The 13,366-nt window shown below is 39.1% G+C and overlaps 2 protein-coding genes across 2 annotated transcripts in view; one reads left to right on the forward strand and one right to left on the reverse strand.

Moving 5' to 3' along the window:
- FILIP1L (filamin A interacting protein 1 like) overlaps positions 1-12,161 on the reverse strand; it is an 85,299-nt gene extending 73,138 nt beyond the window's left edge. The window contains exons 1-3 of the mRNA XM_009953624.2: positions 11,895-12,161; positions 8,526-8,699; positions 1,333-1,511 (exon numbers count right to left, since the gene is read on the reverse strand). Of these exons, the coding sequence (XP_009951926.2) occupies positions 1,333-1,511; positions 8,526-8,699; positions 11,895-12,161 (620 nt within the window). The remainder of the gene's footprint in view (positions 1-1,332; positions 1,512-8,525; positions 8,700-11,894) is intronic.
- The window catches only part of CMSS1 (cms1 ribosomal small subunit homolog), a 248,792-nt gene that overhangs the window by 77,269 nt on the left and 158,157 nt on the right, over positions 1-13,366 (forward strand). The window lies entirely within an intron of this gene.

A 13,366-nucleotide genomic window follows, 5' to 3' on the forward strand; every position in this document is an offset into this window, starting at 1 on the left:
TGTGTCTGATGTAACATTTTGCCACTTTTAGCAACTGTAGTTGTTTAGCTCTGTCTCTAAGAGATAAGTATTCCAGTTTTTGAGAAAAAGACAGCAGAGATGAAAACTTCCATTTATCTCAGGTTGTGGTCCCTGATATGATGATGTTTCACAAAAACAGTTCTTAGAGGGTGAAAAAAGTTAGTTCTGTGCCTTGTGGGGGGACTTTGTATGTAGTTTTCTCTGTGTGCCTGTGCTTGCCCGCATCTGTATACATTTTTCTGAGAAGCAAAGGGGTTATTTTTTTTTCCCCAGCCTCTTTAATGGGAAACCATAAATATGGCTGTGTACTCGGTGGGAAGCATACATGCTATCTTTGATAGACCTGCAGGAGAGAGGTATAGTGTGAAGAGTGAACACTGCCAAAATATGTGGAACATGACGTTACACAGGCAAAGCAGAGGAAGAATTATCTATGCATAATGTGAGTTTAGAATAGGCTTGTCGTTCTCACACCCAAACATTTCCATCTGGAAGCTGTTCCTAAGCGAAAAGGAAACAGAGACAATATTCTCCTATCTTTTGGAGTAGCTATCTAGGGAATAGGAAATGTTCTTTGATATTTTTTTTTTTTTCCTTAGGATGTGTTCAGTTTACTGCAGATTCAGAGAAACCACAGTTTAAAGTAGCTTTTTTAAAGACAGTAAACTACATTTAATTCTTGATCCTTCTTCTGAGAATTGCTATTGAAACATTCACACTGTGCTTAAACAACATGTGGCACTTAAAAATAAAGTTGTATTTATGGTTTTTATGCCAGTCCTAATAGCTGAAATTTATGGTGTTCTTATTTTCCAAGCTTTCTGTAAATTTTCTTCTGCCTTTGCTTCCTCTCTCTGTATTTCTATGCTCTGTCCAAACACCTTCTACTTTTCCTCATGTCTTTTTCTTCTGCCATCAAAGGCTGTGTGCCTGATTTCATATTCTGTTACTTGCAGACTGTACTGTACACTGAGCATCTTAAACATGCAGAAAGGTTCACCTGCTTCATGCTGGTTATAACTTTACACATTTGCATATCTCCCTGTGTTCTCTGTAATGTAACATACCTGTCATCCTGCAACAGTGCTGAAGAATCTACCGACTGTTTGACCTACCTTACCTGCTGATGGAGATGTAGACACTGCTGTTATTTAGGAGTAATTAGTTACGTTTTCACAGCCAAACTCTCAAAATACAACTCTGCAAATATTTCTGATTTTTAGTGGATGCAGAATAAGAAAGAAGACAGATCCTTAGACATAATGTTAAATTGTAGGTATTTCTTAGTACTATGGCAAGAGGTAACCTTACCTTTCACGTTCTTGTTCCAGTAAGTTTGTAAACTCATCACTTTTTTCCATGTATTTGCTGTGCTTCCTCTTCTCTTCCTCTAGTTCATACAATGTCTGTCTGTGTGATTTTTCTACCATTAGCAGTTGCTCCAGCATTCGTCTGTGAATTTCTTTCTGTTTCTCTACAACTTTATCAAGCTACAAAAAAAGCAAAAACTCCTGAAGTCTATTGAAACTCTTACTTGCTCGGGCTTTTATTAATGAAAGATTTTAAGAGAGGCTTAATAATATAAAATGCATTTAATAGCCTTATGGCCAGGTCCTTTGGTATCTGTTTGGAAAGGGTTACTTAGTTCTATCAGTCTAATTCTGACAAATTAGGAAAATAAGTTAAGGTACTCTTTTGCAGGATCCGCGGCCACCTTCTGTTCCTCCTCCCGCCATGACTGATCCTCAACAGCTACTAATTAACAGTTATTGTTCCCAGGGTGTGCTTTTCTCATTAATCATTGTGGTAGAGAACCAGATGTCTTGGCAGAAAAAGCCTCTGCTTCACACAGTAGATGGCTGACTTTTGATTGAATGGAAATAGCTGCCTCATTTTTAGCTGCATAGGAAATGAGAACATTGAATTGTCTTTGTAAGGTAGACAGGTAGATCAAAAAGCAGTTTTTCTCTGGTTTCACAGTAAACACATGATAAACCAGGACTGGAAAACAATCTCATCTCCTGTGCATCCTCTGAGTGTGGCTCTGGGTTTCTGGAATAATTAAGTGCTAAATTTTGAAATAGTTGGAAGTTTTTTTATTTAATGGTGGCATTTCGTGTTTTGTTCCTCAAATTTCACGTGCTGTAAAGGGATTTGCATCTGCCAGCTTTATAGCACATTTTGAGCATCAAATTGCCTCCCGTTCCCCAAGGATTTCTGCTGAGCTTCTGAATATTATTATCTAGCGATATTTTAATTTAAATAAACTATCTTAGGTTTTGGTAATGATTTTTAGTTTTTGTAAACCACTGATTCGCATAACTGTTCACTGGAGTTAGGCTGTTAAACAAAATGATATCCAAAACCAGAGAAAACTATAATTCTGGTGATTCTCTTATAATTTTGAATTCAGTCTATGACTGAATTATACAAGTGTGTGTATGAAAACAGAAAGAGTTTTCTTCCTTAAGCATTACTGATGTAGCTGAAGTTTGATGAAGGATCACTGGAGTCCAGCTACCTGGGAAAGAGTCTGTATTTGTGAGAATCTTTGTTCCCTGCTCATTCCGCTTCCCCTGTGGAGACTGCCTCCCTCATCAGGTCAACACAGGAATCCTCATATTCTTTTTGGAAAAGAGAACTTTGAGCTCAAAGCTCAGTGCCTCCTTTTAACCACAGTCTATTCTAGTAGGTCAAACTGCTTTGCAGTTCTTCACTCTATTAATAGGAAAGAATTCGCAAATGGGCAGTGTGGGAAGCAAGGCTGGTTCTGGTTCTCTGATGTTTCCCTGACAAGGAATTCCGTGTGCCACAAGAAACTCTGGGCCCTCAGTTTCCTAGGGATACTGCTTATTTTGGACAATTTAATTCGAAGGAATATGATAAATTATCTCTTCCTCATGTTTATTCACGGTTTGGCTGATAGAAGCAGTGACAGGAAGAGCCTAACAGGAGTTTCTTGAATGAGTGAGAATAGCATAAATTTCTATGTGGGCTTTCAAGTCTCACCCTGCTTACCTCAGCTTCTTTTTAAGCTTAATATTTTATGTTATATTTCTCCTAAATAATTGTTCACTTTTTTGGTGACACTGAATAAGGAAAAAGGAACTATTGACAGGACTTTGAAGACAGTTTGGGTGTAAAATATTCGGACAGAAATGTGGACCATTTTGAAAACTGCCTGTTCTTTCTGCTTTTGATGTTAGAGAGTGTCTTTTCTGTTGTGACATAGCTGAGCTCATTTCAAGCATGATCTAAGAATGTAAAGAAACCTGTGACTGTCATTTGTGGCTGTTCTGTTGTGGTCTTAGAGCAGATTGTTAAGGGGTTTTTTCCATCTTGTTCACTCGTAATTTGTGTCCTGAAGTAGGACCTCTCTTGGGAGAGCATTTCTTACGTCAAGCCTTGCATATGCAAGCTTTCTCAGTACGGAAGTGTCACTTATACAGTAATCTCTTCTCTCTGTTTTTTATGTCTTTTGTAGAGGTCGAAAATGGCGTTGCCTTACAAGGTCAGGTTGAAGAAAACTGGTGGGTTTTAATTTTTCCACACTCTCCCTTCTTCCACCAGTGGAGGAAACTTCAAAATTTGAAATCTTCTGTTCAACTACTAGCTTACCAGAAAGAGAGAGAGATAATTTTCAGTGTGTTCAATCAACCTTCCCCCACCAAGATTTCAGAGGGTTTTTTGGAAGAGCTATCCCATAGATGCGTGAAGCACTATCACCTGATTTTCTGATCCTTGCCTTTTTAAAGGTCATGCTTTCAGGTGAGTATGTCCTGTTCTCAGAAAGCAATCTGTCTCCTGCTTTTTGATAAAGTTCTGATGCAGTGCTCCTTGCAACTATGGCCCTGTCTTGCTTAAATTGATATGAACTGGGCATCAGCCTTGCATGGTCATGCTTGCTGGTCTCAGCCCTCAATGTGAGGTCAGGTAGGGAAGGTGGCAAAGGTGTGAACTTCTGATATCTTTTGGCAAACAGTCTGCATGGATGGGGTTAACAAAGTAAGGTGATGCATTTGTATGGATTGGACCACTGCTTTGGAAGTATGTGTAAGAATCTGAGGGGATGTATAAATTGCTGTCATAAGAAAACACTGAAATTTCTGGCTACAAGCTGATAATAAATCAAATTACTCCTGTTTCCAAACATATAAATGCCTAATGGAGATGAGAGTTAGTCATCAACACAAACAACATTAACCAAAAAGAAAACAGTCTTGCTTCTGCACTCTTGGGTGTGAAGGTTGTGGGACCTGCCAGCACTGTTTTATGGGTTCGATATATTTCGTTTGCTCTGCTGTATTTGTTGAATGGCTACAAGAGGTTAATTCAAGCAGTAATCCAAGCAGCATGTATGCAAGAAGAAAGGTAGTAACTCCAGGTTTTTGTTTTGCAGTTTTCAATGATCAATGTGTGTGCCTTTCACTTTGCAGTTGTGCTTTCATCAGGGTTGAGATTAGCAGTTTGGATTACAAACTGGTGTTTGGGATGGGTGTGATGTGTATTCAAGGCAGGGAGGTGGAACGGAAGGAATTTGAAAGTATAGGGTCCTGGGGATACCTGCTTACATGAAAGGGTAAGAGAGACAAGTAAATAAGCGTCTGTGTCAAAGCTGTTTTCTCCTGTTGCTTAGATTAGAAGATGCATTTAGGTTTCGTTTTCAAGAGTGCTGTCAAATTCGTTCTACCGTGAGCATTCTTAGCTGGCCCATGCCTGTTGTGGCTGGGGACAAGGGTGGAGAGCAAGAGCTTGGAATTCTACTTGAGAAAGAAGGGAAGACGTGCTGGACCTGTCTCATGGTACAGGTGTGGGGTAGACAATCAGAGAGGCAGCAGATCCTACACCACAATTGGTGCGGATGCTTGAGATCTGCATGTAAGCTCATAATGAGTATGGGCATTTGGCCTTGTGACGCTTGTGTGTGTTACTGTGCAACATGCCTCTTCCTCCTTGCAGGACCAAGCAGATCAGAGTCTGGTACTGGGTTGCTGCACTTCTGTGTGGTTTGTTTGGAAATTGTTGGGCCCCTCTGTGAGATAAGGGCACTTCACTGGGGGGCAAATATGACTCTTGCATTTTGTCTGTGAGATCTTGTGGCTCACTCCCACATACCCAGCAGAGAAGAGAGAGAAGTCATGTGAACGCAGGCTAGTGTGACATCCTCGCACGGGTGTGGTCTCCAGCAGCCCCTGGTTCCTCAAATTACTCTGTCAGAATGCTAAATCTGCGCATGCTGAAATATCCATGTATATGTACACACACACGTTTACTCAGCATGTACAGTTCTTTGCTAAAAACCACAGAGGACTAATAAGCAGCAGTATAATAAATGTCTTCTGTTGAAAATTAAAGTGATAAAATCTTAATTAAGTGATTTGTTGTTTTGTTCTTGCTAACCATATGGGCATTTTGCTAGAATTAATACTTGAACATACTGTACAATACAATGGAAAATAAGATACATGGTTTTACGTAACTGTGAATAGTTCAGCAAGCTAAAAATTCACAGGAATTTAATAATCTAAATACATTTTGTCAACAACTCTTGTATGAAGTTGAACTAGGATGGTGTGTCTCATATCCGTTACATTGGAACTGAACTTTTGTCTTTCCCTTTTTAGACTGTTTTGTGTTTGGCACGGTGCTAGAGTAAAGTCCAGGTTTGTTACATGTCTTTATCCAAAGTTGAGTGGCATATTATTCCTGTTAATAATATCCTCATGGTCATTGTTTATAAACATATAATCCTGAGTTTAGGATTACGGGAGATTATGGGAGCAGTTCCTTCCTTGTCTTTTTCAAGCCTAGCTGAGCCAAGTTTCCATGCAGATACGTTGATCTGCTTTTCCTGAATGCCACGTTGTCAATGTTCTTGTTTCTGTCTCTTGCTATGACTAAATTATTGGTGCGCTACGGGTGTCATCACTGGAAAGTTGTGACCAACATCTGTAAGATATTGTGAGGATGCAATCAGCTATACTTTGTTAAAAAGCTGATGAGGATGCATCTTTCCACGAGTTGATTGGTAGTGGGATTTTAAAAGTTGATGAAATTTTGAATTATCCTTGATGGGTGCAGAATATAGGCTTTCCTCTAGTTTTACTGCTTCTAGAGGAGTTCTCAAAGTGATAGGAAGTATTGTTCATCAAGTTTCAAACAGTGAGGCACCAGATTTTTTTTACCTGTGACTTTGTTATTGCGAACTGGGGAGAGTTAGAAACCAGAATTGGCTTTCTGATTCCATGATGGTTTGAAATGTGAGAAAAAGGCATTATAAATTCTGCAGTATCTTCCTCTTTGTCTCTCTTTTCCACATCACCTTCTCTGATTTTTTTTTTTTTTGATTCTTTTTTTTTAAAAAAAAGTTTATTTTTCAATCTGGGAAAATGATTCTTATGCTATTATTCTGTATTTACTAGAACATTCAATACCATTTGTTTTCTATTCAAGAGAAGTGGCAATTGATCTGAAGCCAGATTTTTTCATGTATAACTGGCTCAATCTAGATTTATAAACCATGCGAAGATAGATAACCTTTTCAGGCTTTTGTGTCAGCAAAAACAAAATAAAAGTCTATTTTCTCTTCATTTATATACCTGTAAACATAAATCAATATACTGTATCCTCAAGTGTGAGGAATGAGAGTAAGCTTATCTGGCATTTTTTAGGTTGCAGAAAGAAATAGCTGTAGAGCAAATTTGGCTGAAAAAACCCTCTACTTTCAAAAAAATTAAAAAATCTCCTCATAGCCAAGGAAGACATGGTTTTAGTCTGTCCCACTCCTCATAGGTCTTGCAAAGGAAGATAGATTGTTGCTGTTTTCTATTTTGCTACATTTCGTCGCCTATGAATCCTGTTCCTAGTTAGTAAAGCTGTCCAGCCTCCAAATTTTCCCACTACATTCTTAACCAAATTTGCCAAGAAACTTCATAAAGTTTAGGATAGATGAGTGCGTTGTGAGAGAACACTAAAGGACCAGTAATCTTACAGATGGCTTCTGAAATTCACTGTATCTTCAACTGAGTTTTGGGAGGATCCTTTGTGTTCTGGGCTGCAAGGCTAAATTGTCAACAGCGAGATACACGTGTTCTAGGGAAACTGGATCAGAAGAGATTTTTTTTTAGGTGGATACAAGCTGTCATGGTGCAAAGGGGGAATTTAAATGGTCCTTTGCTCTACTTTGCAGCTGGTTCCACCTCCACCTTGGCCTTTATAAATGTTTTTAAAAAACTAACAAAAACTAAATGGATCTCTGACTTAATATGGGGGAATTTTGAAACTGAAATTGTGAAATGCCTTCTGATTATGGCATCCTTTGGTTTACCAAAACATGCAAAGTGCAGGTGGTCCTTCTAGCCTTTCAGTTGTTCTCAGGATGTTTACCTTTGCCTTTTGGAACTGCCAAATCCAGTGGTGTCAGAAGTCCTTTCTCTGCCATTAAGCATAAGAAGGAAAAAGTGTGTATAAACTTACGTAAAGTAACAGACTGAACTTATATTTTCAAACTTTTTTGGACTTCTCTTCAAAACTTTTTCCATTTGTGCTCAAAGATTCTGTGACATAATGCTGCAATAAATTAACCTTCACAGTTGAACTTTATCTGTTTCAGCTTATAGCCAGAAATTTTAACCTTTGAGCCTCTGAAATGAGTGTTGACCTTTTGCCTGAGATAATTTTCTCTGAAATGAACTCTATATCCTTAGGTACATTTCTGTTCAGAAAGCTTGGAAAACACTTGATAGAAGAGTTTTATCCATAATTTTTGCTTTTATTTTTATGATGATAATTTATACTGAGCAGCATATTAAAAAATGTTTATCTAAATTCAAGAGGAGGCACTTACTTGGGGAAAAAACACATATTCTGATATGAAGGGATTTTAATATCCAGTGATTTGCACTGCAGGGCAGAAATTCAGATATCATTGTTCAGAAAGTATGGCTGCTGCTGCAGTGTAATTAAACTAAAAGTTACTTAGCTATAATGTGAGAATATTCAGTTTCTGCCTGGATGAAGTTTCTAATGACAGCTCATTACAGTAATTACTCAAACCAAGCAGGTATGTGACTCCCCAAGAATTAGGGGAGCTGGGATATATAACGGTAGACAGCTGTGCCATTACTGCTGAATGGGCCCTTACCAGCCATTGGTAAGATGGCATCAATGAGACCAGTGGGGAAGCATCTGTTTGTATGGGTTGTGAATTTGCATAACAGAAAGGGGTGTGTGTGTGAGACAACTGTGTAAAAAATCGAAGGCTGATCATCAGAGTTTCAGTTAGACAACATCTCTGTCTATGTTTAAAGTGTTCAGCATAAATAAGGATCATTAGATACCTGGTTTTTGTTAGGGACCCCACTGGACCCTGGACTTTGTTCTCCTGTCACTTACACTTAGATTCTAGATTTAGAGCTCATTTGCTTTCTTCCCCTGAAGTCAGTGAGATATTTTCTGTTGAATTTAGGGGGAACTATGGTTAAGTATCAATTGCACATTCGTACCTCTCCCATAGGCTTTTCGTAGATATCTTCTTGCCATTGCTCAGCCTTTGTTTGAATAGCATCTCGCTGGAGGGCCTCTAACACTTTCTTGGGAGTAACAAAGCCATATTGTGCTTCAAGCAAAGCCAAATCAATTTTTTCAGCCTTAAGTACTCCTATAACTTCATCTTGAGCCTGCAGAAACACAAAATAAGGTTTTAGTTTGTTAAACTGTATGTGTGTATTTACAGGTTGGCTTTCTTCTTTTAGAAAACTAAAGAGCTTTTTAAAGAATGCTGTGTATGTAAAGTGCCCCAAAAGAATCAGTAACATGAAGACAGTTAAAAAGCAGGAGGGAAGTATTGGTCTTGGTGTTTTATTAGTTCTGCATAAACATCTTCAGAACCCTCATCAATGCTTAAGTACTTTCTCAGTGATTAGATCATATTGCTGTTTCGGGACCAATGGGTAGCATTCACAATACAAAATTTCAGGGCGAAGTGTGACTTGTGGTAGTACAAGAAGTTAGGATGGTTCCTGAAGCTTGGAAGTGTTGCACATTCTGTGTATTTGGGGTGCAAATGTGGCTTCTGTAGTTTAAACCCACCTGGGGTCGTCTGCTCCTGTTGTTACACTGAGCTCCTTTGAGTGGTGAATGTAGGGAGGTGTGCGGTGCAGGGGATGTGACCCTTCAGAACACGCATTCCAGAGCCATGCAATAATGGCAGTTCTTTAAAACAAGATTAATTGCCTTCAAAGCTGGCAGAGGGGTCTTGTGTGCATGTATATGTACATGTGCATGCATGTGTGAGACCATGCCTTATGTATTCGTAGATATGTAGACAGGCACACACTTGTGTACATGCCCTCAGGTGATAAGCAACCTTGCAGCTTCAAGTTTTTTGGAAGTAACTGCTGTAAGGGTATTCTCAATTTGTAAGTGCATGCTAAATAAAGCATTTTAAAAGATAAAGAGAAGGTAGTGTTATCTGGTTTCAAAAAACCATGTCGTTTCAGAAAGTATAGCCTAAATATGTGCATTATACTTTTCCTTTTTTTAATGTCACTGCATTTGTTTCCTTAATCTTGTAAAACATCTGGTGACATTCTGTTACTAAACAGTAGATACAATGTGTTCTATGTATGTTTTCAATATGTTCTTCTATGTATGTATTTCAGAAATTCTTGTGCAAGCTGGCAGGTGCACAGATCTTCTTCCTATCATTCAGCGTGGCTCTCTAAGTCCGTGTTCCACTCTGGAGAAACATGCTATACCGACCTGCAGTATTTGAAGTGATCTGTAACTTCTATTTGCTCTTTAAAAGAAAACGAACAAACAAAAACCCAAAAGAAACCACTAAGAACACTTCTTTGCTATAAAGTTACTAGCTTCTAGACATTACATTGGAGGGGACAGAATACCTGCTGCAAATATTGTGCTGATTGTTTCCAGGTCCCACTTCCAGTGATAATGTTCTTTCATGAGAATATCTGATTATGTGACTGTTCCTACTCGAGGAGGAACAGGTTTAGATCACCACCTCTCCTAGGGCTGTGTCTGTCTCTTCCCCCCCCCCCCCCCCCCCCCCGCATCCTCTGGTGGTGGAGGTTGCCTCCTGCCTCCATTACTGTGACATAACTACATTAACTGTCTGAAACATGCATTGTTTGCAATGATCTCAGTTAAAAACAAAACAAAGTATATGCTAATCCTGGAAGGGTGCAATAGGAAGGGAGGAAATCAGAAAGAGGGATGTATCTGGAGAGGGTAACGCTTTCAGTCTGACTGCTCTTGGCTGGATCATTGCTGTATCCCTAGATGTGACTGTGTTTAAAAAAATTACAAAATAATCTATTTCTAATCCCTATCATTTTGGAAAAAAAAATTGAAGAGTAATCTTTGTGTGTCTTAAATGTTCTGGAGTTGGGGAGTAATGGCATCTCACTTGAAATTTATGGTTGGATTGACAGCTGATGTTCAGACATTTGACTTGGCATTACAGGAGGTGGAAAATTAGGAATAAAAAATTACTTCTTGCTTTTTTCATTCATAATGCTTCTTTTGGAATGTCAGACATGATTTAAAATGTTTGTGTCAGGCTCATTGTTTTCCAGTTTCTCATATCACTCTCAGTTTTGAAGCTTAAGAATTGAAGTGTGTGTGTTTGTATATTTATATATTTATATTACACAAGTGCGATGAAGTGTGTGTGTGTGTGTGATATCAATATATATACATACAAACATCTCTGTTTTGAGAGGGAGAGAGAACTGTTTTGGAGGAGTGTGCGATACCTGAATTTTAATCTAAATTAAGACAGGGCAAGTGAGCAGGAGAAAAATGTTTTGCAAACATGGAAATCATTCTGTTTGCATAATGAGATGTTCTCTACAAGTTTGCCTGGATCTTCCTTAAGAGATTGGTACATCTATCAAATATTCGTATTGCATGTGTGTTCTGTTAAGCATGTATGGATTATTGTGTAAATATATACACATATGTTAAGAATGAAACTACCCAGGTACTGTCTAGGTAATAAACTCTGAAACCGTGTGACATACCTGTTTATGACACTTTGGCCAATTTGCTCTTCCCTCTGCCTGTGAGCAGTTTTAAGTGGCCGTCACTACTGTGCAATCAGCCTGATGCAGAAATATTCTCCTACTCACTGGAAATCTGGTTCCCACTTCCTGAAATTATGTTTGACCAGGTTAGGCATCATTTGCCACTTGGCAGCTGGCTCCTTTTCCAGATAGAAAATACTTTCTCTTCAAAAGCCAGTATCTTGTGGGCGAAGTGGCATGCAACACTTACGCTTCATATTATGGGAAATAAAATTGCTATTTTGATTTTCCTAGCAAAAGATGTTAGAATACTGTTGAGTGAGTTACTTCTTGTAATCTGGCACATACTGATTCATAGGGAGTAATGCTTATGACTTCAGGAGAGGGAAGATAGAAATAATTAAGTAACAGATCTTAAAGGTCTCTTAATATGTACCTAATATGTATAGGTTTTACAGTGACAAATATTTGTATTCAAAATACTTAGAATGGGGCATCACAACAGGAAACTTTTGTGTGCTCTCTGCTTTGAGAGTTATGTGATCCTTCACAGTGGACCATGCATGTTTTTAGTGTGATACAGGTACATTGTGAATAAATTTTATTTATGTTTGGGGCAGTGTAAAGATCACCTTTTCTGGTTGATAGCTATAATAATAGCTTTAATTTGTGTTTTTATGTACTTTGCGGTTTATATTTGTCCTTCTGTATCAAGTTAGGTATGTTTTTTCCTTAACATGAAAGCAGTGTGTGTTTGTGGTAAATTGGTGGGGCGGGGGAGGGAATGTGTTTTAATCTGGAATAGAAAATAAGAGAGTAAATCACCTGTAATTCGCCCTCGAGGACACTAAGAAGAAATAGCAAGTCATCACGAGAGAGATCCTCTCTTTTCTTGAAAGAACTTCTTTGTTTTTTCTCTGCCTTAGGGCTTCTTAGGATGGTACTGGCTTGGGCTACATCATCCTTCTCCTTCTGCTGCCTTTGCACGTTTCCTCTCCCACTGTAACCAACCTCTTCTTTACGGTCTTTTGGCCCTTGCTGGCTCAGCTTTGGTCTGGTTGGGCTTTCTGTGCTGTTACTTCTGGAACGCATGGTTTATATCTCTGAAGCTGAAGGAAGGTGGGGAAAAAAGTAATTGTTTTAACTAACTGTAAAACTATTACCATAATTTATGGTGGGTATTATTCCCTCCAGACTTGTAGTTTTCCCTCCCACGCAAGGCTGTTATTTGACAAAAACTGACAACCTCTTGTGAGCCAACAGGACTGGGCTGTGATCCTTGCTGAGTGTCTCCAGTGAAGTGAGTCTTAACTGGTCTTTAATTGTTATAACAATTCCCTCCTCAGTATTTGCAAAGGCAACAACTTCAGCGGCAGTGCTGTGCACATCACTGCAGACCACATTTCCCATTTGAGAGCCAGGGTCTACCTCACCTTTCAAGTAGCTGCTTAGTGTGATGAGGCAAATTTAGGTTTAGAAGGTTTTCATTAGGAAGATCTTTCCGTTCCAATTTCATAACGTCCCAGCCCTTACTGTATAGCCGTGTTTTGTTTGTCTTTCCAAGGGAGAGCACAAAAGCGGTCCTCCGCTACGTGTCATGCAGTTACGTTCCCCATGTTTGGCAAAACGTAGGGGCTAGCACATCCAGATGGCAAGGGGTGAGCCTTGTCATAAATACCCCCTCCCCACCATCCCCCTCCAAAACCAAACTACCTTGCTGATCGTGATGTCGCCCCCCTATAACCATGTAGTATGAAACCTTACTACTTCTTTAGTGGTAGACTAGCATTCTAGAGGTGTTAATACCTGGCCAAAGGGAGACCTGTCCTAACTAGGCCCCTTTGAAGTGCCTCTGTTAAGTAAACGTATTCTAATGCCTTTGCAGATAAATGACTAACACTGTATAAATATTGATTAACCTTAGGAACTGTATTTTGCTTATCACCACTCAGATTAAGGTATGAAGGGATTGTAGTCCACCTCTACAGGAAAATTCTGGTCATGGATACCGTCTACCAGACAAAAAGCCTGATCATGTGATTTAAAAGTGAAATTAAACATGTTCTAAATACAAATAAGGCACAATTTCTCTTACTAAACCACAAAGCTAATTGCTGAAAGGTCCAGAAAATTGTTATAGCCCATGGTAGGCAAGAAAGGATTGAGCTGCTGCTTTTTGGCCTCACACATCTGTAGCTGATAAAGTTCTTTCAGAGCTCCCCCTTCCGCCAGGTTCTGACTCTAAATGGTAAACTCTGTGACTGCACTCCTTAACTGTGGTGATTTTCCAGCGAATG

Source organism: Leptosomus discolor, chromosome 1, assembly GCF_034619465.1.
Source record: "Leptosomus discolor isolate bLepDis1 chromosome 1, bLepDis1.hap2, whole genome shotgun sequence".
Lineage (NCBI taxonomy): Eukaryota > Metazoa > Chordata > Aves > Leptosomiformes > Leptosomidae > Leptosomus > Leptosomus discolor.